A 25,587-nucleotide genomic window follows, 5' to 3' on the forward strand; every position below is an offset into this window, starting at 1 on the left:
GCCAGTCTGGTGTAGTGGTTCAGTGTGCGGACTCTTATCCGGGAGAACTGGATTTTGATTTCCCACTCCTTAACATTCAACTGCTGATGAGACCTTGAGTCAGTCATGAGTTGTCACAGAGCTGTTCTGCTCAAGAGCAGTTATGGGAGAGCTCTCTCAGCCCCGCCTACCTCATAGGCCATCTGTTGTGGGGAGGGGAAGGGAAAAGAGATTGTGAGCCACTCTTAGACTCCTTCTGGTAGTGAATGACAGGGTATAAATCCAATCTCTATTATTATTTACTTAATTTATACCCTGCCTGTCTCCCCAGTGGGGACTCCAAACAGCTTGTATCACTGTTTTTTCCCTTCGTTTTAGCCTAATAACCCAGTTGAGGCAGGTTAGGCTGAGATTGCATATCTGGTCTAAGGCCACCCAGTAAACATCCATGCAACAGCGGGGATTCAAACCTGGCTCTTCTAGATCCTAGTCTGACAAACTACTACACCATACTGGCTTTCTGTTGTACCTTAGACACAGTAAAGCCACTTATTTTGATTTTACAAGATTTTAAAGTACGGACAGCTATTCTTTATACAAGTAGTCTCTCTCATAGCCAATCAATAATAAGATATTGGATTTATATCCCGCCCTATACTCTGAATCTCAGAGCAGTCACAATCTCCTTTACCTTCCTCCCCACCCCCACAACAGACACCCTGTGAGGTAGGTGGGGCTGAGAGAGCTCTTACAGCAGCTGCCCTTTCAAGGACAACTCCTGCCAGAGCTATGGCTGACCCAAGGCCATTCTAGCAGGTGCAAGTGGAGGAGTGGGAAATCAAACCCGGTGCTCCCAGATAAGAGTCCGCACACTTAACCACTACACCAAATTGGTAAAGATCAGTTCCAGCTAAGCGTATCTTCTGGTTACAAGATGTTAACTTTGTAAGACACCAATATGGGCTAAGAATGTTACAACCCCCTACCTGATGCTTCAAGGCCAAAAGGACTGGCTTTTATTGCATTTACTAGTTTATCACATTTACTACTTTTATTGCATTTACACGGCTAGTCAAACCATCCTTCTCAGTACTGTCTATCCTGATTGGCAGTAGCTCTGCAGCATCTCAGGCAGAGAAAGGCATCTCAGCACGGACTGCTCAACAGAGGCCAAAGGATAAATGGCTCGGGGCTACTGAGCCTCCAATCATCTGCATGAGAAATGCCTACCACTGACCAGTGGAGCTATGGCCTTAGCCAAGGTTGATCTATGCATCAGGCTGCCTTCTCAGCTAGCTTTGTCATGAGGTAGGTTAAAAAGGTAAAAGGTGAAGGTAGTCCCCTGTGCAAGCACCAGTCATTTCTGACTCTGGAGTGATGTTGCATCACATTTTCAAGGCAGACTTTTTTTACGGAGTGGTTTGCCATTGCCTTCTCCAGTCATCTACACTTTCCCCCCAGCAAGCTGGGTATTCATTTAACTGACCTCGGAAGGTTGGAAGGCTAAGTCAACCTTGAGCCAGCTACTGAACCCAGCTTCCGCCGGGATCGAACTCAGGTTGTGAGCAGAGACCTCAGACTGCAGTACTGCAGCTTTACCACTCTGCACCACGGGGCTGCTATGTCATCGGATAAGCTAAATACAAATGCAAGACGCCAAGTCTAATTCAACACCACATGGGCACACGGCACCACTAGAAGAGCAGCAGCAAAACCACCACATAGAGGCAAACAGGATTTGCTCCAGTTTGTATAGGAAGTCCACAACCTTATAAACAGCGTCATGTCAGCTTCCTATAGAAGCACACCGACAGATGCAGGTGTATCCTGCTCTGTCTCAGCTGAAAACACCCCTAAAAGAATGCTGGGAACTGAAAGGGAAGGGAGCAATGCTAGTGTCTCTGCTTCTAATACAGCTTGGTGCAGTGGTTAAGTGTGCAGACCCTTATCTGGGAGAACCGGGTTTGATCCCCTACTCCTCCTCATGCAACTGCTGGAGTGACCTCGGGTCAGCCATATCTCATAGCTCTTCTGTTCAAGAGCGGTTCTTGGAGAGCTCTCTCAGTCCCACCTTCACAGGGTGTCTGTTGTGGGGAGGGGAAGGGGAAGGGAAAGGAGATTGTAAGCTACTCTGAGATGCCTTTGGGTAGTGAAAGGGTGGGTATAAATCCAATATCTAACTCTTCTTCTACAAAGAGCAGGACTATAATGCTCCCCCAGCTCCCGGCAGAACCAAACTTAAGAACATAGAATCATAGAGTTGGAAGGGATCTCCAGGGTCATCTAGTCCAACCCCCTGCACAATGCAGGAAACTCACAAATACCTCCCCCTAAATTTACAGGATCCACATTGCTGTCAGATGGCCATCCAGACTCTGCCTAAAAACCTCAAAGGAAGGAGAGCCCACCACCTCCTGAGAAAGCTTATTCTACCAGGAAGGACACTCCAACACTATATTGCTGAATGAGACCTGCTGAACTGCTTGGCTGGTTCCAGAAGGACAAGGAAGAACCAGCCAAGCATGTTCCAACTCAACATTAGGAAGAACTTCCTGACCGTTAGAGCAATTCCTCAGTGGAACAGGTGGTGGGCTCTCCTTCCTTGAAGGTTTTTCAACAGAGGCTAGATAGCCATCTGACAGAGATAAAGATCCTGTGAATTTGGGGTAGGTATTTGTTGGTTTCCTGCATTGTGCAGGGGGTTGGACTAGATGACCCTGGAGGTCCCTTCCAACTCTATCATTCTATGATGGATATTATTGGGAATGACAAATTAGGGATAATTCAACAAAAAAAATTCTACACAGAAAGCCTTTATCATCCCTTATCGTTGGCCGGATCCTGACTAGGCTTACCAATCCCCAGGTCCCAGTGGGGGTTCTTCCGCTTTCCCAGGCTCTTTCCCGCCCCCAGTCAGCTGGGCAGTGGGGGGAAGCCCCGCCCCCAGAGGACCATGTGCCTTTGCACCTCTGGAGGCTTCAGTCTCCGATTGAAAAGCTTCCTCTTGGGATGGTGTGTCTGTGTTGCTATGAAGAACTCGTGAGTATAGAGGCCAATCCCCTGCTTCAGACTCGCCAGAAAGGGGGGGGGGGGAGGGAAACGTCCGCTGATCACTTCATTATTCCCTATGTGGAGATCGATTCTCATAGGGTATAATGGGGAATTGATCTGGAGGTTTCGGGGGCTCTGGGGGAGCTGTTTTTCGAAGTAGAGGCACCAAAGTTTCAGTATAGTATCTAGTGCCTCTCCCCATAGTACCCCCCAAGTTTCAAAACAATTGTACCAGGGGTCCAATTCTATGAGCCCCAATAGGTGCCCCTATCCTTCATTATTTCCTAAGGAAGGAAGACATTTAAAAAGATGTGCTGTCCCTTTAAATGTGATGGCCAGAACTCTCTTGGAGTTCAATTATGCTTGTCACACCCTTGTTCCTGGCTCCACCCCCAAAGTCCCCAGATATTTTTTGAATTGGACTTGGCAACCCTAATTCTGACCCTTTCCCTTTCCACTTGAATGAGGCGGGGGAAGGTGTCGGAAAGGCAAACCAGTGACAAAGCATCATCCTGCTTACCCTTACAGATTACCTTTCTCCTACCTGCCAGTGGTTTGGATGTTTTAATGTCCGCCAAGAGCTTACCGAATGTGAAGGACTTTGTTCCATCCACCTGAGAGATGTTGCATTTCTCACTTTTCCAGGCAATAGCTTCTTTACTTCCCAGCTCTGCATTCTCTCTTAAGGAACAGACAAATTACAGTCATTATGTGATTTCAGTAGTAAGGGTGGGGAAAGACTCAATGTATCTTTTGGCTGCTCAGACCAAAGAATATACAATATTGATGGCAAATTTCATGACTACACATGAAATCACCTCATAATGAATCGGATCCTTAGTCCAGAATGGTTGTTGCTGTCCATTCAGACTGACAGCAGCTCTCCACAGTCTTAGGTAGAGATCTTTCATGTCAAGCGGGAAAGTGTAGATAACTGGGGAAGACAATGGCAAACCACCCTGTAAAAAGTCTGCTGTGAAAACGTCGCGATGCAACGTCACCGAGAGTTGGAAATGACTGGTGCTTGTACAGGGGACTACTTTTACCTTTTTTTTTAAACAGCTTGATTATCTTTAGATACTGGGGATTGAACCTGGCACCTTTTGCATGCCAAGTAGATGCTCTCCTTATGACCCACAGCCCCTCTGATAACACACCATACAGGTGAAATCTGTCAACAATGAATATTCAGGGAATATGGAATCACTCAATTTACCTTGGCTTACGAACTAACAAGGGACAGAGCATCTCTAACCATACACAAAGCATTCTTCTTAGGTAAAAATGTTGATAAACCATAATGAACAAAAAAGTTAATTCAGATTAACTATTTATGAGCACGCACAAACAGTTCTGGTCCTCAGAGAATACCAATTTGGGTTAATACCATTAGATACACATTTGCCCTTCACAGAGATCTAGAAGACACAGCAACGTATAGGGTTACCAGCTTCACGTTGGGAAACAGCTGGAGATTCTTTTTGTTGGTGGGGTGGAGCCTTAGGAGAATAGAGAGCCAGTATGGTGTAGTAGGTAAGTGTGTGGACTCTTATCTGCAAGAACTGGGTTTGATTCCCCACTCCTCCACTGGCAGCTGCTGGAATGGCCTTGTGTCAGTCATAGCTTTCACAGGAGTTGTCCTTGAAACAGCAGCTGCTTTAAGAGCTCTCTCAGCCTAACTTACCTTACAGGGGTGTCTGTTGTGGTGGGGGAGATAGAGAAGATTGTGACCGCTCTGAGATTTGGAGTGGAGGGCAGGATATAAATCCAGTATCATCATCATCTTCTCAGTGTGGAAACTTGGGACAGGACTTCATTCTTAATTTTTTTTTAATTTGATTTGTATCCCGCCCTCCCCGCCGAAGCAGGCTCAGGGGTACAAAGCCATAGAGTCCAACCTTCCAGAGTGGCCATTCTCTTCAGGTCATCTGGAAATCAGTTGTAATCCCAGGAGATCACCAGCAACCACCTAGAGGTTGGGAATCTTAGCAGTGGAGCATTTTAGCCAGTGATATTTCATTTCCCTTTTTCCAATATCCCAACAGCCCTGCAGTCCAGTCTTACAAATAACCCCCCATTTCACCCTCACATTAAAACACACAAAGAATGTCATCTGAAGTTTCTATCCATTTATTCTGCTAACAGAATTCCTTTTTTATACCCTCTTTCCTCTTCTCTCCCACTCCACCCGTTTTCCAGATCTCCAAGGAGCATGAGGACATGTAAGCTGAACACTGAAGAGAATAAAACAAATGCAAGTGGGCAGATTTCTACAAGCTGGACAAGCTTTAAAAAGGGGCACCCAAAACAGCCTATGAGAGAGATGGGGGTGGTGGTGGTGGTGGTGGTGGAAGACTAACGCTCCAAAGCATAAAGAGAACCACCTCCTTTCCTCAGTCATAGCCCTATGCCCTAACCAAGAGCTAACCCCATGGACCATATTTTGAGTCTATTGACACCTTTAAGACCAACAATAGTTTATTCAAGGTATGAGCTTTCATATGCAGGCACACTGCCTCAGATACATAGAAATGGAAGTTAACAGTATGCATCCGTGTGTGTGTGTGTGTGTACACAGTGCTCCCTCTAAACTTAGTGTGAGACAGCTCATAGTTTTTTAGCCTCGGCTCACACATTTTTGTCTTAGCTCGAGAAGGATGGCTCACAGAAAACTAGTTTATGCTGCAGTCAAATTGCTCGCTCACAACTGCAATGCCAATAGCTAACAAAGTAGATTTTTTTTTTTATCACAAGACTCCACAGCTTAGAAGGAGCATCAGGGTGCATGTGTGTTTGGGGTGGCCACACTTGCTTAACTAAGAGCCACACAGAATAAACATCAGGTGTTGAGAGCTGCAAGACATGAATGTCAGATGTTGGAAGGAAGGAAGGAAGGAAGATGGGGAAGAAAGTGGAAAGAAAGCAACTTGAACTTTTAATGAATTCTCCAAGCTACCAGTTTCTATATGGGTAAACAGCAAATTAACATGCAACATTTCATTGTATCTGAAAAATGCACATGCACACAAAAGCTTACACCTTGAATAAGCCAGTTTGGTGTAGTGGTGAAGTGTGTGGACTCTTATCGGGGAGAACCGGGTTTGATTCCCCACTCCTCCACTTGCACCTGCTGGAATGGCCTTGGGTCAGCCATAGCTCTCTTATCTGGGAGAACCGGGTTTGATTCCCCACTCCTCCACTTGCACCTGCTGGAATGGCCTTGGGTCAGCCAGAGCTCTCTTATCTGGGAGAACCGGGTTTGATTCCCCACTCCTCCACTTGCACCTGCTGGAATGGCCTTGGGTCAGCCATAGCTCTCTTATCTGGGAGAACCGGGTTTGATTCCCCACTCCTCCAATTGCACCTGCTGGAATGGCCTTGGGTCAGCCATAGCTCTGGCAAAGGTTGTCCTTGAAAGGGCAGCTGCTGTGAGAGCCCTCTTCAGCCCCACCCACCTCACAGGGTGTCTGTTGTGGGGGAGGAAGGTAAAAGATTGTGAGCCGCTCTGAGACTCTTCAGAGAGGAGGGCAGGATATAAATCCAATATCTTCTTCTAAATGTTGTTGGCCTTAAAGGTGCTACTGGATTCTAGCTTTGAGAAGATATCAGATTTAAAGCTGCAGTACTGCAGTCCTAAGCTCATGACCTGAGTTCGATCCCTGGCGGAAGCTGGGTTTTCAGGTAGCCGGCTCGAGGTTGACTCAGCCTTCCATCCTTCCGAGGTTGGTCAAATGAGTACCGTGCTTGCTGGGGGGAAAGTGTAGATGACTGGGGAAGGCAATAGCAAACCACCCCATAAAAAGTCTGCAGTGAAAATGTGAGAACAACATCACCTCAGAATTGGAAACAACTGGTGCTTGCACAAGGGACCTTTCCTATACTCTGAATCTCAGAGCCGCAGAGCAGTCACAGTCTCCTTTACCCTCCCCCCCAACAGACACCCTGTGAGGTAGGCAGGGCTGAGAGAGTTCGGACAGTAGCTGCCCTTTCAAGGACAACCTCTGCCAGAGCTATGGCTGACCCAAGGCCATTCCAGCAGCTGCAAATGAAGGAGAGGTGAATCAAACCCGGTTCTCCCAGATAAGAGTCGGCGCACTTAACCACTACACCAAACTGGCTTTGTTCTGATGCTTCAGACCAACACAGCTGCCCACCCGGCTCTACCCCCATTGACCACAGTGGGGCTTAATCCCAAATAAGCGCACCAGAATGGCTTTCAAGAGACAGCCTCACAGAACACACACACAAAGAGACCCACCCCCCGTGACAACCAGAAAGGCACCTTTCGATAAGCGGCCGCACCCTCACGCAGACCGTCACAGCCCCCTCGTCCGCCATTTCGCCGGCTCTCCCACCCTCCCTCCCTTGGGCAGAGCTTCTGTTCCAGCGTTTAAATTTCGACCCAGAGCCTTTTCTATTGGTCGCTCTCCATACTGCCCGCCCATTGAGGTGGATCCTATTACTGTTGTGACTGACGTGGAGAAAATGGGTGGGCCCATTTAACAGCAACCAGGGAGTAGCGAACAGTATAGTTAAGGGTGGCCAAATTGAGACTTGAGGGTCACATTTGGTTCTTTCATACTTATTGCGCGGCTCTCCAAGCCCGCGCTATCCACCCCGCTGGCTTGGAGAAGACGTTTGTCTCTCTAAATCACTTCTCCAAACCAAGCCAACTGGCAGCTTGGAGAATGCATTTCAAGTTTCTTTCTTTCCACCTCTCTCTCCCTCCTCCTCCCTCTATTCGCCTGCCTGCCAACATCTGATGTTCATGTCTTGCAGCTCTCAAACACCTGATGTTTATTCTATGTGGCTTTTTACATCAAACAAATTTGGCCACCCCTTATGTAGTGTAACAGCAAGTTTCAGTTAGAAAGGGGCAAATTTAAGACCAATGACATTTTATACAAGCTTTCGTGAAGTTTTATACAAGCATTGTTTCTCAGAAACAATTAAATGGAATTTACCAGTTCATACATATAGGTAGAGGGTGAGCAACAAATTGGCATGTGCAACATGATAAAGATAAAACAGGAACCTACCTTCAGACCAACACGGCTGCCCAGTAGGCTCTCAGTTACTCATTCTCAGCATTCTACAACAGGGTCTCAGTTAATTACTCTCAGCTTTCCACAACAGGGTCTCAGTTAATTAGTCTCACATCATTCCACAATTATGAAAAGTACATAGATCCAGGTGGACAGCCGTGTTGGTCTGAAGCAGTAGAACACAGCAGGAGTCAAGTTGTACTTTAAGACCAACAAAGTTTTATTCAGAATGTAAGCTTCGTTAGCCAATTGTTTGATGAAGTGTGTTTCTAGCACACAAAAGCTTAACATTCTGAATATAACTTCGTTGGTCTTAAAGGTGCAACTTGACTCCTGCTATGAAAGGTTCGGTTGCACATCAGTCTCCAGTTCTGATATTTGTTCCACTTATGACACACACACCCCAATAAACCCAAACAAATGTGTCTGTTAAACATCTTCATTATGCTGTGTGCTAATTTGCTGCTCTACCTATAGGCAGGGCTTTTTTGAGCAGAAACGCACAGTTCCGGCTGGCTTGGCATCAGGGGTGTTACCTAATATGCAAATGAGTTCCTGCTGAACAACGGTGCTATCAGGGGGAACTTATGCAAATAAGTTCCTGCTGGGCTTTTTCTACAATCTAAACTTAATTAAGCAGACTATCTAAACTTAATTAAGCAGACTTAATTGGCCCCTGTGAGTTTAGAGTGTTGGCTGATGAGATGATCAGAGATCAGCTGGTTGAAAAGACAGCTGTACCTTGCATAAGGGAGCGGCTACTTTTGGAACCAGAACTTTCTTTGGATAAAGCTATAGCGATAGCAACCCAAACCGAAGTAGCTTTGAATGAAACTAAGTTGATAAGTTTGGGCACTGGAGGTGGAATAAAAGAAGTGGAACTGTTGCAGAAAGTGCCAAGACAAATTCAAGACTCTGTAAAAGAACTGAAGGAACAGGTTGGAAAGCCAGGAAACCAGAGGCACAGAATGCCAATAGAAACATGTTTCCGTTGTGGCTCTATAAAACACCTGGCAAATGATCCTAAGTGCCCTGCAAAAGGAGTACGATGTAGTCATTGCAAAAAATTTGGACTTTTTTTAAGACTTGTTATAGCCGCCAGAATAATCATCAGGTGCATGCAATCCAAGTACCTGATGTAAATGTTTTGAATGGGAATGGGAATAGAAATATCTCTGAGGCAAAAAGAATTATGTGTACTGTTAAGATAACTGTTAGTCCCTCGGGGGAAGAGTCATGAAATTGAGTTGATGTTAGACACTGGGTCAGCAGTCTCTATACTATAGCCGAAGCAGATAACTCCCTTGAAAATTGATCCAAGCGGGCAGCCGTGTTGGTCTGAAGCAACGGAACAAAGCAGTAGACAACTGCCACCTTTAACACCAACTAAGTTTTACTCAGAATGTAAGCTCCCTTGAAGTTCAGCTCATATGCAGGACGCAGATTTTGTTAACGCACAAAACCTCTTTATGAATACAACATTCCTCGCGCAATTCCACAATTTCCCACCTCCTACATCTGATTAACAAAATATACCCTTCTAACCGACCCCCGTCTCTATGGTCTCTCGGAAGATCTTCTCGTTCCTTTGAACCATGACTCTCGCGAGAGCTTCTAGAGGGGGGGGGGAAACGAAGTGTTTGTGGGGGCGTATTGCGCTTGCGTGTTTCGTCAGCGAGTGGCCTCGGTCCTGCCCAATCAGGGCAGAGGAGCGCGAAGGTGGCTCAAACTCCCGCCAAATACAAGCGCGAGCGGGGGAGGGGGCAGGGAGAGCCGTCACGGGGAGCAGGAGGGAAAAGCGGCCCGCCGGGGACGCGCGCGCACTCGCCTCTCTCCCCACCCCCCTCAGGCTCCCGGTTATGTCATTTGGGAGGTGAAAGGCCCGAGGGGGGCCCGGTGGCGGCTCTTCCCCGCGCGCGGTTTCCTCTCAGGCGGCGAAGGAGGACGAGTGGCCGGTAGGAAGGGTGCGGGGGAAAGACCCAGGATTCCTTCCCTCAGCTATTCTGCCCGCTGAAACTGGTCATTGGAAATGATATCTGTACGGGAGGGGCAGGGTAATTCCTTTCCCCAATGGGCTTTTTTTTGTAGCAGGAACTCCTTTGCGTATTAGGCCACACCCCACTAATGTAGCCCATCCTCCAAGAGCTTATAGGGGTCATTACAGGCCCTACTGTAAGCTCCAGGAGGATTGGCTACATCAGGATTTAATATGCAAAGGAGCTCCTGCTACAAAAAAAGCCCAAGGAGGAAGAAGGGGGGCCCCCTCGAGAATTTTGCCTCCCCCACGGGTTTGGTTTGAATCGAAGTCCTTTTCGGGTGGCTTCCCCTCCAGTCAGTTTGTCCCCTTCAATTTGCCTTCCCTGACTTTTAAATTTTGATTCTCTTGCCCATATGTTCAGTGGGGGAAGGATAGCTCCTCCCCCATGCTCATAAAGGGTTAACTCCGGTTGAAGGGAGTTAAATGTAAATCAGATCTGAGGGATTGGGGGGTGGCGATAGGGCGGAGGAAAGAGGGGGGGTTGGAAGGGTTAAGAGTGGGGTGGGGGGTTAAGAGAGGGCTGGGTTGGAGATTGGCATTGAATGGGATGACGAGAGTGGTGGGGAAGGCTTTGGGGACAACCTCCTGAGAGGGAGGTGTCAAGAGTTAGGGGGAAGAAAGCGTAGGGGCCTGTGGGCGGCATAGTGGATGGTGAGGTGGGGGTTCTCCTATGGGAGATCTGCTTGAGTTTAGAGGTTTGAGGCAGAGTCTGTATTCATGCCAAAGTCTGGGATAGTACACCATGCTTATACTTGTGCATGGCCAGCCCTGCTGACGAGGAGATGTTGATCATTCTAGAGCGAGATTCAGGTGGGCAGCCATGTTGGTCTGAAGCAATAGAGCAAAGTTGGAGTCCAGTAGCACCTTTAAGACCAGCCAAGTTTTATTCAGAATGTTTACTGAATAAAGTTGGGTTGGGGGGTTCCATTAGAACTTCCATTAAAACTGTGGCTCCACTTGGTGTCTACATTCGTATTTAATCTTAGTAGTCTTATGTGCAGAATTTTGATTGGGATACTAATTACGTCCCTTTTGCTCTTTGCAGCTATGGAGTGTCGAGCTAAGTCAGCAACACCAGCCAGGAAACTCATACAAGGTAAACCTGCTCATGGAAGGGGTGGGGTAAAGTTATTTGATGTTTAATGCACTTCACACTCAGCATTGTCATGCTAAATTATTTTCCTTACGGACAGTTATTTTCCTTGCATCTTATGGTTATATTACACACAAGTGCTGTTTGCTCACTGTTATTTTCAAGCCTTGGTGTGCTGGTATGGATGCTGCTACTCTAATTGATTCACTTATACTGATGGGATTCTGGGTAGAGAGGGCAGGATGAAACAGTGGTGACACAACGTTGTCCATGTTAACAGGATGAGGGAGAGTACTCTTATCTTTTCAAGGTTATCAAGGCAAAAAATGGTAATGACAATCGGGGGGAAACCTGCCCTGAATATAGGCATGGCAGTGGGGGGTGTGTGTCTTTTATAATTGAATACTAAAACCAGAAGGTGAGCCCTAGTTTGTTTTTAACCGTTTCTGGTACCTAAATATTTGACCTGCTTTTTAATAAAGGAAATCATGGCCCTCAGTTTGCAAGACCTGAGCAAGCTCTGTGATCTGTGAATTAGGTAGATCACGAGAATGGGATCATTCCCATGGCCCTTTCTTCCATGCCCAGGGAAATGCTGATTGCCACTTTGGGGTCAGGCAGCAATTTTTCTCCAGGCCAGTTTGGCAAGGGATCCTGGAGGTTTTTGCCATCCTCTGGGTATGGAGTAGGGCTCACTGGGGATGTGTGTGAGGGAAGGAGGTATTTGTGAAGTTCCTGCACTGTGCAGGGGGTTGGACTAGATGACCCTGGAGGACCCTTCCAATTCTATGATTTTACGGCTGTTCATGAGTTTTGGAGGTCATTCATAGGATTCTCATAAGACTTTATGGCTGTTAACACACACACACAAATTAGTATTTTAGATAATAGTATATTTGCACAATATCATACATTCCTCCACCATGTGAAGTAGGTTATACTGAAAGATTATTATTGGCCTAAATGTATGCTCTGAGCTTTGTAGTTTATTAGGGATTTAAACCTGAATCTTCTTGAATCAACTCTGCCCATGTCAACATATTATTCAGAGGGGGTGAGGGCTATGCTTGAGAATGAAAAGCATAGTTCAAGTAGGTTTCTGCTGACTTGTACATAAACTGTGTAACCTCTAGTATGTGAACATAATCTTAATAAACAATACCTATGATCATATAACCAGAGAGGTCAAGAGGTTGAACCTGGTGTTTACTGCCTGAAAAGCAACTACTGAGCAGTGAGGCATTTTGAGTCAGACTATGGTTCTGTGTAGCTCAGAACTGTTTGCTGTTATTAACGGAAGCTCTCAGGGAACTCATATACATGAGAGTCTTTCCTAGCCCTGCTACCTTAAATTGGGCACAATAGGAATTTAAACCTGGGCCTTGTGTATGAAAAGCTGGTGCTCCTCTACTGAAATAGAGCCCCTTCCCTTCAGGTATTTAATACTTCTCTTAACTGTGACTCCTTGCTGTTTCAGCTCGACTGCCTTTCAAGCGTTTGAATCCTGTGCCGAAGGAGAAACTCGATGCAGACTCTGGAGTCAAAAAATCAAGGAACTCTCAAAATGTTCTTGATCAGAACAACGCTCAGTGTCCCAGTTCATCTCATCTGTCACCGGATGATGCAGAGAACAGTTGCCAGGTGGAAACCGAAACACAGTTTATTCCAAAACTTGTTAATGGGAAGGGTCCACTAGATAGCTTTGTGCAGAAAAACAATATAAGTCTGTCTTTACCCTCAATAGACTTGACAGAGGATTCTAGCGATGGACCAAGTGATAAGGGAGATCATGGCACATCAAAAGCAGAAGATGTATTGACAGAGAAAGCTAAAGAGGAGATTGTAAGCAAACCCAGTTCACAAAAACCTGTTTGCAGTAGCCAAGTGGATGTTCTGGCAGAAACTGATTCTCTTTCCCCAGCTGCAGCACATAAAAGTGAATTATCAGATTTGTCGCTTGTGGAGACAGAAGTCAGTAGGGCCAAGAAAGGTGAACTCAAGAATGTTCTGTTTCAGAGAAAAATGCCAGTGGTTCTCTTGGAGGATATCATGGCAGTCAGACCCCTCCAAGTTGCACCTTTGGAAAGAAGCCTGCCTTCCGGAAACGACACAAGTGGGTCTTGTCATGTAGAGAACTCTACATGCACAGATTCCTCCTTCAGTTCTCTCTCTTCTACCAGCTCACCTGAGAGTCTGCCTGCCCATGAGCAAACTAGAGATCCCAGTCCATTAGCCTCTTCAACGCCTGTCCAAAAGGTTAGTATCTGTTACAAAAATTGGCAAAGGTAGTAGAAATGTGTTTGGTGGCTTGGAGAACTTTTGATTCTGTTGAAGGTGCAGAATTGATCCGTTCTGTTTCCATTCCCTTGCATTGGCTGCTTTATCCTTTTTCCATCTCTCAGGGGTCTTGTCTTCAGCACTATTGTTGCCCCATGTTTCTCAGACGCAGTGCTTGCATATTCCTTGTCTGCCATTTCTGGGAATTCCTGGCAGAGTATTCTACTCCTTAATGGCATAAACTGACCATTTTTTGTCTGATGAAGTCTACTTAGAGCATTCGAAAGCTTACATTCTAAATAAAACTTAGTTGGTCTTAAAGTTGCAACTTGTCTACTGCTTTGTTCTGTTGCTTCAGACCAGCAGGCTGCCTACTTGGATCTATAAACTGGCCATTTGTCACAATGTGTATTAGGCCCAGCTGGTGCTTTGTTTGCCTGGTGGGTGCCTTGCAGCCAAAAGTGTATTGTTGCATGCAGGGCATTTTTTTGTAGCAGGAATCCTTTGCATATTAGGCCACACACCCCTGATGTAGCCAGTCCCCCCCCCCCCCCCAAGAGCTTACAGTAGACCCTGTAAGAAGAGCCCTGTTAGTTCTTGGAGGATTGGCTACATCAGGAGTGTGTAGCTTAATATGCAAAGGAATTCCCGCTACAAAAAAAGCCCTGGGTGCATGCAGCCCAGCCCCATGCTCAGACTTATCTCCTATATAGAGATGTCCTGAAATTTTGTAGCTATGGGTGGGGGGGGAGGGGTTGCTTTTGAAAGGGGGAAATGGGAATTTGATGAAAAAGTTGAAATATGTACAGTACCTTCTTATCTAGCCAAAAACTATTTTACTGTTTTGACAATATAGAATGCATAGATGATTGTACTAGTTGGCATATTTATAAAATTTAAAAATATCAAAAGCCTTAATTTTCTACAAGTGAAATGTCAAAAACACCCGGTGCTAGAGAGAGATGCATATTTTTATACCCTGTAGTACCTTTCTCGAGTCATATGTGTCTCAGTTTTTGACATTTGAGAGGCAGGGCAAAATAAAAGTTGGAAATAGAAGGCCCAAATTCTTTTGTCTATTATAAAAAGTGTATTATTTAAGTAGAAACATTTAGTCACAATGTAACTTGTGTTATACCATTGCATCATAAAACTCTTTCAGTATTCTATTATATACACTATTACAAATTAACTATGAACTAAATCAGTCACGTCAAGAAAAACACAAAGGAAACCATTCTCACCCCTTTTACAAAAACGCACCTTTGAAAATGCTAATGATGCTGTCAGCAAGCCAGGGCAATAAGTCATCAGGTGTGTTTCCCTGACTGCATTTGTGTCTCAGTCCTTTGAGGTGGAAAAGAAGAGGAGGAGAAGGTTTTCCTACCCCACCTTTCTCTGCCTTAAGGAATCCCAATTGGCTTACAATCACCTTTCCCTTTGTTTTCCCACAACAGGCACCTTGTAAGGTTAGTGAGGCTGAGAGAGCTCTGAGAGAACTGTAACTGGCTCAAGATCATCCAGCAGGCTTCTTGTGGAGCTTCAGGAAGTAAACCTAGTTTTCCAGATTAGAGTCTGGCACTCCTAACCATAACACCATGCTGACTGTCTGACTAGGACAGTGGATTCAGGGCCATAGACAAGTCACCATAGACAAGCTAGCACTGATGTCTGCTCTCCTCTTGAAGCCAGAAACAGCCTCTTTAATGGACAGATTTATCTTGGTTTTTAGTGTATTGTCCATGTTTGTGTGCACAAACACATACGTGTGGTGATGGTAGAAACTGCTGTTCAGTTGCAGCTGACTTAATGGCAACCTTATAGAGTTTTCAAGGAAAGAGGCATTACCTACCTCTCGGTCACAATCCTGGTCTTCCTTAATGGTCTCCTATTCAAGTACTAACATGCTTAACATTTGAGATCTGACAAGATCAGACTAGTCTGGGCCATCCAGCTTCTTCAAATGCTGTACATTCTTACACAGAAATCTCTATATTCTGAGAGCCAGTTTGGTGTAGTGGTTAAGTGTGCGGACTCTTATCTGGGAGACCCGGGTTTGATTCCCCACTCCTCCACTTGCACCTGCTAGCATGGCCTTGGGTCAGCCATAGCTCTGGCAGAGGTTGTCCTTGAAAAGGCAGCTGCTGTGAGAGCTCTCTCAGCCCCACCCACCTCACAGGGTGTCTGTTGTGGGAGAGGAAGGAAAAGGAGATTGTGAGCCGCTCTGAGACTCTTCGGAGTGGAGGGCGGGATACAAATCCAATATCTTCTTATATTGTACATTTTAAGCATGCAAGACTTCTTTTGAGTAAAATTCTTTTAACGGAAAATATGTCTAGAGTTTTTCCAGTGCTCCCCAAAGTTTCCAGCTTTTCCAAAAAACTGGGGTGGGGGAGAACTTGAGGGGAAAGAATGTTTTTTCCTGGAGTTTCTTTCTGATCTTCACATATTTTGTCCTAAAGTCAGTGTAAATTATCTTTGTAATAGGAAACACATTTTGTCAAGCAGGAGCCAAACAAAACCTAAAAAGGCAGGTGGTGATCAAAGTTCAAAATACTTAGCTTTCTTTTTACACTATTTGCTTCATGAGTCAAACTGATGCGCAGACATTCGAACTGTGCTTATGATTTTGGAGAGCTGCCAGCAGGGGTACAGGTAAAATTGTTTAACAGGCAGCCAATTGGTCATCCCTGGTGTTCTGGCTAAGCTGTCATTTATCATCTGGCTCAATTCCAAGCCAAGAATACAGAGCTTCTTGTGTTGCAGGGTGCTGCCAGCTATTCAAACAAAAGGGGAAAGTCTGACAGAAAATGGGTGTCTCCTTTCTTTAAAGGCTCAGGTAATTGCACCTGTAGGCTTCCAATTGAGTGACCTTTAGTCCCAGGAGAGGAAGGATGTGGTTTAGGTTGCTGTTGGAGTGGGACTAAAATAACTAGGTGATGGCATGCTTTGGAAATGAATGGGCATTTTTTGGAGACAGGTGCCTGAGCTATAAAGCAGCAATCTCTCCTTCAGGTTTAGGAAGGCTTCAGGAATGCTGAATAATAACCAATTTTAACATGATTGCTTTAGGGCTCATTTTCCTGTAGTGCGCTATGTATTTATTTTACAAAGTTTGTATCTTGCCTTTCTACCTTCACAAGGGTCACTCACCACATTATTGAAAATATCACAAGGAGAAATGGTCTCTTGAACACAGCCTGATGGGTCCCATTGATTATTGTGTATCCCACCAATTGTCAAAAGATTTTGTGCTTGTGTGCTTAGTGAGGATCTTTGACTGTGTTTCTTGCTGAGGAATGGGCAAGGGGGGAGTCCACAGATGAGGTCTGTATCATTAAAATCAGTGGTTCCTATCCTAACTTTTTTTGATACGGTGATCCACAAATTCAAATTTACTTTGGCTGGCCCAAGGTTTGGGGACCCTTGACAAACTATGACATTGGCACCCACCTAGTTCAGCATTCTATTTTCCACAGTGGCCTGGTTCTTTAAAAACCAACATATATCTTACAAAGGGCACAGCTGCCCGCACTATAAACCCCAGGCAAGTGGCATTCTGACATATACAGTATTTTCATATGGAAGTTACAATCCAGCCTTCATCCACCCTCTCCTTTTCTATTTTGCCATCTAATCCCCCCTGAGATCCTCATTAAAGTAGTTATCAGGACATGTTTTACTTGATCCACATGTACATGCATTGAAGGGAAAATACCAACTAAGAAATGACATGGAAAATACTACTTCCAGGGTCAGATCTTGATTTCCAAAACACAAAAGGGAGGTGAGGAAAAGGAAAAGGCAGCCATTAAGTGCTGGCTGGCCCTTGACCCACTTTTGGGTCCTGACACTCAGGCTCGGAAACACGGATTTGTTGATTAATCGCTTCAACTGATTTGATTAGTTGCTTCAATTAATTTGATTGAAAACCTTGTGGCTGATAGGGAGCATCTTTAAGCAGTTGGACAGTTTGCTTTTGAACAGTGTTTTTAATGCAAGAGTATACCAAAGGGCTGGCACTAAAGCATTGCTTTGTGGAAGGGGTGCAGCTTCTCTTATGTTCCTGCTTCAGAGGGGTGAGGTGTGTATATCTACAGCTAGCACCTGTGTTCTCAGCCTGGCTTACCTCATGGAGTTGTTACAATTTTGAGATAATCTCTCATGTACAAGGCTGCTCCTTGAAGAGAGACCAAAATGTACGTAAATTTAAGAACAACTCTATTCTTGCAGCAGATTTAGGATAATGTAATGGATCTAGCATGGTTTACAGCAGAATCCTCTGCAGAGCCATTTCTGTTTTATTGGACTCAGTCTGGAGTAAATTTCTTCTTAGGGGTTGCACTAAACATCCTGCATTGTGTTAATGTCTTGTCTGGTTCACAAATCAAGTAACATTCAGGGGCAAAGCCAGGGCTGTTTGGACAGGTGATTGCTGCTGTTGAGGTTAGATCCATTTCACTATTTTGTTCTGCCTAAATAGCTAAAGGCAGATGGTACAAACTCTCTATGAAAATGCAACATATTTGGTGAAACTTTAGTGGCAGGGAACCAGAAGCATTTCCACTGTACAAATGCATCAAGAGTTAGAGACGGTGCTGTCAGCAGCTTCCTCCTAAGCTGTTTTAAGAAAAAATGACAAGTTGAAATAGAACAGATCTCAAAGTGTGATCTAGGGTTCACAGCTGGGCTATTGTTCAGCTGAGCGCCTTTGAGCGTGTTCATTGTCAATCTTCTGGGACTTTTCCTCTTCCCTCTCCTTATGTGTGTTACCTTAAAATTCATGATGAAAGAAAGACAGAATAAAGATGTGGTGGTGGATAATGCCATTGAGTCACAGCCCACTCATGGTGACCCCTAGGATTTCAAGGCAAGAAACATTCAAAGGTGGTTTGCCATTGTTGCCTTTGTATAGTGGCCCTGGATGTCCTCAGTGGTCTCCCTTCTGAGATTCCAAGATTTGATGATATCAGGCTAATATCTAGCCCATCCAGCTCAGGGCAAATGAAGATGTAGGTGAATCAAATAGATCTGATACATAAATCTTTTTGTTTGTTTGTTTATTCATTTGGATTATATCTTAGTTTCTTTAACAATCTGCCCAGAGTTGGTTGCAACTGACAATAATCAATCAGATTTTTTATTTAATTAAATAATATTATAGATTTTCAATAGAAATGAATATATTCATCAAAGTATACAGAACTGAAACAGTGAGCAGCATAATAAGGTTACAAACCATCGGTAAAATTGAGTCTGAACATCCGCATGCAGTAAACTTGACATACAAATGCAGAGTTGAGAAGGAAGTTGGATAGAGAATTTAAAGCAAAAAGAAACAGTAGTAAAAACAGTCAGAAATAGCAACTTGAAAACAGGCAAAGAAATAATATCCATGACAATTTGAACATATCCATGATAACTTGAATAAAGAAGTGAAAAATTTGGGTTATCTAGTTACTATTGAAAAGTGCAGTGTTGTGGAGTCATGCTTTGGTAGTGCTTCAGTCCCGTGACCTCTCACCTGGGATTTAAATTCCATGTTTCTCAGTAAACATGTATGGTTGCAAGCTGCAGGTATTGTGGTACATAAAAAGGGGATGGTTTGTTTTGCCCGTTAGATTAATAGCTGGCCCTGTTCTACTGAATAAAATGTTTTGAGGGAAATAATAGCATGACATGATTTTATTGCTCTAATAAAAGTTGGTTTCTTCAAAATCCACAGCTGCTTATTTCGGACTTTCACTTTGAGTTTCATTAACATCAAAGAACTGAAGCTTTTTTGCAGCTGAAATAAGCTTCCCTGTTCTTCTCACATCTTTGTCCCTTAATTTTGTCTTTATAACACTCATCAGCATTCTGCATCAAGATGCTACAGAAGAAGGCATCTGAAACAGGTGTGAAGCAAGAGGTGTCAGAAGCTGTTTTGTGAGAGTACCTCTCAAACTAAACTCCTGTATCAAGTACCTGAAAGCATAAGAACTTTTCCAGTCTCAACACAAGAGTGTTGTTTCTTTCATTATTCAATATGTCAAATGCAATAGTAGCGAAAGTATTGTCAACACAGTTGTTTTGAAATCTTGGATCTAAAGGATTTGTAGTGCTACAAACTGGCTGCATCATATGCTGCAAAAGCAAAAATATCACACAAGAGTAACTGGCGATTGCCACAGAATTAACACAATTTTCTTTTAGCGCCACTGTGACACAGTGGCTAGTGCTAATTAGGATTGAGGGGACTCAGGTTCAAACCCTTAGTAAGCTCAGTGGGTGACTTTAGGCCAATTGCTCCCTTTGGGTCTATCCTACCTCGTAGAGCTGTTGTGAGGATAAAGTGGAAAAGAAGACAATTATGTGCAGTGCCTCATCCTCTAGGAGAAAAAGGGCAGGGATTTTTTAAAAAGTAAGATTCATTCCCCCTCCCCCCATCTCCAATGTTTCCATTTGACAGAATAAGCAAGTGAGTGGGCTTTTACATCTCCATAGACCTGTGCTAGCTATTAACACCACACTGATTCCCAGGGCTTTTTTTGTAGAAAAAGCCCAACAAACTCATTTGCATATTAGGTCACACCCCTTGGCATCATTGTTTCACACAAGGCTTTTTTGCAGAGAAAGCCCAGCAGGAACTCATTTGCATATTAGGCCACACCCCCTGATGCCAAGCCAAGCGGGACTGCATTCCTGCTCAAAAAAGCCCTGCTGATACCCCCAAAGGAAACCACTCTCTCACCTCATTTATGAAAGCTCTCTGCCCAGAGGTGATTTGCTATTACAAGAGGCAGCCAATGAAGAACTCTATAAGTCTTGATTATAGCACTGATGGATTCATCTTAATTTATCACATTTGTGTCCTGTCCTTCCTCCAAGGAGTTTGGATCAGCATAAAGCATTCTCTATTTTATCCTCCCAACAACACTGTCCAGTAGATAAGGCTGAGAGTGAGTCACTGATCCAAGGTCACCCGCTAAACTCCGTGGCCAAATGATGATTTCAACACCAAATCAGATATTCCATCCATCACATTGTTTTTCTCTAGTATCTTATGTTGATATGTGGGTATATTTTGCACTTGAGCTTACAGGTCTATCTCCTGCTCCCCCTTTTTTCCACCTCCAGATTTTGGTTTAAAGCTTCATCATGCTCACTTGAGTGCCCCAGCTTTCCCCCTCTGTCTCAGTGGTATGCACGAGCAATTTGGTTGTTGTAAGGAAACAAACACCAGTGTTGTATATACATCTGTGTTTCTCATTTCCAGATGAATCAGAAAAGTCAGAGGAGTGCTGCAGAAAAGGAGAAGCTGAGACTGCAGAAAGTAAGGCTTTTTCTGGTGACAAAAAAAGAAATTGTTTACACTTCCTTAGCAGTACCTACCAGATGTAGATGACTCTGCTTTTCTGTGCTCCTGTGTGAAACAATGGTGAGGCCAGGGAGTGTGACCTAATATGCAAATAAGTTCCCGCTGGGCTTTTTCTACAAAAAAAAAAGCCCTGAATGCTTCTAAACACATATCACTGGTCTGATGTAGTCAATTGTCCAAACTGTTTGTCTTACTTCTACTTCCTCTCTCCCCCGTTCTTTGAGTTATATACCTGTTTGGCCCCCTCTTTGTGTGACATTTTTATTTGGAAGGGGGTTGACCAAGTCCTGCTCTCTCTGGCAACCCAGGATCAAGAACGTGCAGATAAACTTCAGAAGCTGCAGGCTGAGCGAGAAGAGAAGGGAAGGCTGAAAGAGGAGGCGAGAGCTGCCAAAGAACGCTCCCGGGAGGAGGCAAAGAGGAAAAAAGAAGAAGAGAAGGAACTGAAGGAGAAGGAGAGGAGGGAGAAAAAGGAAAAAGATGAGCGAGAGAAGGCTGAAAAGTTACGAGCAAAAGAAGAAAAAAGGAAGGAGAGGCAGGAAGCACTGGAGTAAGTTGGTCTTCTTTGAGCATAGGATGAGAAGTTTTCAAGTTCCCTTCTCATAAGCTGAAAAGAGGATCATCCCCCCCCCCCCCCAACCATCATGGTCTTGATTCTTTTATCTTGAAGCAGATTGTCTATTGAGTGTAATGTATAAAATAATACATTTTTAAATCCTACCCTTCCTCCAAGGAGACAAAGGGCAGCATAGGTTCGGCATCCCCAACATGTTTGAGCCTGTGGCACTTCTGGGGATTTTGAGTGGGGGTGTTGAGCACCCTCTTCAGGATGCGAAGCCAAAAGAGCTTTATTTTGTGAAAAGAATCACAGAAGGGGGAATACAAAGAAATGAAAGTTCAGGGGGATGAAGAGAGAAAGAAAACAGGGAATTAAAAAAAAAAAGAAGGAAAGCTTCAAGGGGGAATGGAACTAAAGGTCCTTGTGATCCTTCATTTTCAGCCTTGAAAACCTTTTCATTTGAATGAAAGCTGGTAATAAGCCTAGCCTTACAGTGGCCACATGTTGGGGAATCCTGGCACATGTGGGATTCGAACTCCTGTTTCCTGGCTCCTTGTCTGTATCAAGAATGCCCTAACTGCCATGTTATGCTGGGTTTGGAGACGTTGCATTTGTTAATTTTGTTTGTCACTTAAGATTTAAGGCCTGCCTTATCTCTCAGTCTTGTGGGTGCAGAACAGCTTTTGACTACCTTTCCCATCATAGCCATCTTCATGTCTTCAAAGCACCACCTCCAAACATCTGGCTGCCTCCCCCTGCACCAATCTGCCGGGTTCACAAATTTTGCTGGAGTGTTGTTTGTGTGTCTTTTCTTGAAAATGGGCTTTATTTCAAAGGGCAAAACTTGAAGAGAAAAGGAAGAAAGAGGAGGAGAAACGGTTGAAAGAGGAGGAGAAGGTAATGATGATTTTTTTTCTCTTTGAGGTTAGAATTTGCAATGGATTGGGGGGGTGCACATTCCCTTGCACAGAAATAAGAGTTGTGCTTAAAGGTCCTATGTCAATCTTCTTAACTTTATTTGTAGCGCATCAAAGCAGAGAAAGCGGAAATCACTCGGTTCTTCCAAAAACCAAAGACCCCACCTGCTCCGAAGGTGAGGCTGTTACTGATGCACATCACTTTCTATCTGCTGCCTTTTCAGTATCATTTAAATCCGTTCAGTACACTCTGTTGTACTATCGCTTTTTGTGTTTTTCCCTTAAAGTTTGTAGTTATCACTTTTAAATACTGTATTCTGCGTACATAGGTTTTCACCACTTCACCCTGGAATGTGTGAATCATGCATGTGAGTCCATATAGACAGAATGTTGAGGTTTTTTTTACAGATTTCAGCAGCAGGACATAACACTGTTCACAAACCTAAAACATTTTTTTCCTGCAAGTCACAGACTTACTAGTCTCTCCATGTACCTTCTTCCTCTAATCCGATTTGCCAATCTGACTGAGAGAGGCATCATTGGAAAGCTGATAGAGAAGGCAAGGGATTGAATGGGGTGGAGGAGAGAAAGAAGCTGAAGTTGAACTTGTAATTACTACTGGGATGGACCAGGCTAGCCTGATCTCATCAGATCTAAGAAGCTGAGCACAGTTGACCCCGGTTAGTATTTAGATGGGAGGCCGCCAAGGAAGTCCGGAGCTTCCATGCAGAGGTAGGCAGTGGCAAACCATCTCTGTTAATCTATTGCCTTGAGACTCCCATGAGAGGTCACAGTAACTTGACTGTGACTTGATGCCACTTTCCACCAGCTTAACACCCAGCTCACAATACTTTCAGGTTTTTTTTCCCTTGCCCTTATTGTAGGACAAAAAGTACAGGTTCCAAAAACAAATATGAAATCTTGCTAAAGAATCTATTAAGACACATATTATTAAAAATCTGCTTACATTAGAGGGGATCCTGCTGGAACAGACCAAAAGTCCATCCGCTCCACCATTCTATTTCCAGCAGTGGCTAGTAAGATTCCTCTGGGAAGCCCCACAAGCATGACAAGAAAGTGACAGACCTTCCTTGCTGCTTTCCTCCTACTATCCCACCCCTAATATTCAGAGGCAGACATTAAAGTGACAACAGCTGTGATAACAATAGCTACTCTATGGTATATCTGTGAAAAGTTGACCACATAGCCATCATTTTCTGAGACTGGAACCAAAGGGTGAGGAGCAAGAGAATGGGGAATGGTGGTGATAAAAAGTATGATCAAGTTGCAACCGGTACTCCCTCTAAGCTGTGAAGTCTTGGGAGCAAAAATTCTACTTTGTGAGTTACTGGCTTTAAAGTTGTGAGTTACTGCATAAATTAGTTTGCTCTGGGGCTATTTTTCCTGAGCTAAGACAAAAATCTGTGAGCTGGAGGCTAAAAAACTGTGAGTTAGCTCACACTGTCTCTGCTTAGAGGGAACGCTGGTTGCAACCAAGTTATGGTGACACCATCGAGTTTAGAAGGCAAGAGATGAATAGAGGTTTGCCATTGCCTGCTGCCGAATAGCAACCTTGAGCTTTGGTGGTTCTAATCAGAGCCAGGTACTAACTAGAGTCAGCGTTGCTTAGCTTCTGAGACATGACAAGCTCAGGCTAGCCTGGGCCATCCAAGTCTGGGCAGTAAACACACACAAAAGCATCATTCACCCCACAAAACAGCTAAGTGATTGGATTTGTTGTTCTTCCAGGATTCTGTTGACTGTTGAATTTTTCTGAGAAATTAGTTTTGAGTGTGTCTTGTGTTTGTTTTGCTGATAAATATTACTGGCTTTGTAATTTTTTTAATTGTTGATGTTAACTGTAGCAATAGACCTAAGAAGGTGGTATGTATATATTTTTTTCAAATATGTCTTAAGCCAGTGATGGCTAACCTTTTCAGCTTGGTGTGTCGAAAATCGGGAAAAAGTGTAGTCTTCCTCGGGTCGTGTGTCACTTCACCGTGTCACTTCAAGAAATATAAATAATTTGATGATATTTGCAGCCTAGGTCAGACTAGGGTTGCCAAGTCCAATTCAAGAAATATCTGGGGGCTTTGGGGGCGGAGCCAGGAGACTTTGGGGGTGGAGCCAGGAGACATTGGGGTGGAGCCAGGAACAAGGGTGTGACAAGCATAATTGAACTCCAAGGGAGTTCTGGCCATCACATTTAAAGGGACAGCACACCTTTTAAAATGCCTTTCTTCCATAGGAAATAATGAAGGATAGGGGCACCATCTTTTGGGGCTCATAGAATTGGACCCCCTGGTCCAATCATTTTGAAACTTGGGGGGGTATTTTGGGGAGAGGGGGATCCCCTGCCCCCACAGGATTGGTAACCCTGCGGGAAAGGGTGTATCTTTTTTTCTTCCCGCCTTTTCTCCTCCAGCGCTTGCCAAGGGAAGCCAAGGGGGGCGACCCAGTGCTCCCCTCCCCTTGCTCTTTTGCAACCCACACACAGCCCCCATCGCCCACCCCCTTCCTCCTCTTCCAAGCTGAAAAGGGCAGCTTGTCCTTTAAATCTGAAACCCCGCCTCCGGCAGGCGGCCATGAGAAAGAGCGAGAGAGCAAAGTGAGAAAGATCATGTTGGTTGCAAAAAAAAAAACCAGGACCGGGTGGAGGAGGAGGAGGGGGGGCAGCCCCACAACAGGCCCAAGAGCGACGCCCTCTCGGGAATTGCACCCCACACACACTGCTGCAATGCCATCTCTGCCTTCCCCCCCCCCCCCCCCAGCCGCTCCGTGCAAACAAACGGAAAAAAACACGCCTGCCTTGCTCCTGCATTTGCAAAGCCCTGGCATTGCAAAGGCGCGACCCGCCGAGGAGGGCACTTCTTCCCCCCCACCTCTTTTTTTGCAATGCTCTTTTTTTCTTCCTTGCTGTACCCACCTATTTTCTCAGGCCCCGGGGAGGGCGGGAAAAGGGGGTTGCAAAGCTCGGCCCTGTTGCGAGGAGGAGGAGGCGCGTTTGGCTGCCTCTGCTTTGGGTGGGGGACGGGTTGCGCCAGGAGGCTGTCTCCTCCCACCCCCAGGTCAAGGCGAGGTGCTGGCAGCATCGGCCAACCTTCCCTCCCACCCTCACCCCCGGCTTGGAGCCGGGGAAAGAGGTGGCGGCGGCGGCCCGCTGCGCTGCTGCCACCTCTTCTTGCCTTCACCTTAGCAGCTGCTGCTCCTCCGAGATGGGCTCAGCAGCCTCCGAAGGACTCGCGGCTCGCCACGCTCCTTGGTTTCC

General features: G+C 45.0%; 2 protein-coding genes across 2 annotated transcripts in view; one reads left to right on the forward strand and one right to left on the reverse strand.

Moving 5' to 3' along the window:
- CENPE (centromere protein E) overlaps window positions 1-7,412 on the reverse strand; it is a 70,841-nt gene extending 63,429 nt beyond the window's left edge. Inside the window, exons 1-2 of the mRNA XM_060232648.1 lie at window positions 7,313-7,412; window positions 3,617-3,711 (exon numbers count right to left, since the gene is read on the reverse strand). Of these exons, the coding sequence (XP_060088631.1) occupies window positions 3,617-3,711; window positions 7,313-7,368 (151 nt within the window). The 5' untranslated portion in view covers window positions 7,369-7,412. The remainder of the gene's footprint in view (window positions 1-3,616; window positions 3,712-7,312) is intronic.
- A 2,332-nt stretch (window positions 7,413-9,744) lies between these two features.
- The window catches only part of CHAF1A (chromatin assembly factor 1 subunit A), a 31,406-nt gene continuing 15,563 nt past the window's right edge, over window positions 9,745-25,587 (forward strand). Inside the window, exons 1-7 of the mRNA XM_060232660.1 lie at window positions 9,745-10,030; window positions 11,159-11,209; window positions 12,684-13,462; window positions 20,742-20,798; window positions 21,152-21,393; window positions 22,239-22,299; window positions 22,427-22,495. Of these exons, the coding sequence (XP_060088643.1) occupies window positions 11,161-11,209; window positions 12,684-13,462; window positions 20,742-20,798; window positions 21,152-21,393; window positions 22,239-22,299; window positions 22,427-22,495 (1,257 nt within the window). The 5' untranslated portion in view covers window positions 9,745-10,030; window positions 11,159-11,160. The remainder of the gene's footprint in view (window positions 10,031-11,158; window positions 11,210-12,683; window positions 13,463-20,741; window positions 20,799-21,151; window positions 21,394-22,238; window positions 22,300-22,426; window positions 22,496-25,587) is intronic.

The sequence above is a fragment of the Heteronotia binoei genome, chromosome 2 (genome assembly GCF_032191835.1).
Source record: "Heteronotia binoei isolate CCM8104 ecotype False Entrance Well chromosome 2, APGP_CSIRO_Hbin_v1, whole genome shotgun sequence".
NCBI classification, from domain to species: domain Eukaryota; kingdom Metazoa; phylum Chordata; class Lepidosauria; order Squamata; family Gekkonidae; genus Heteronotia; species Heteronotia binoei.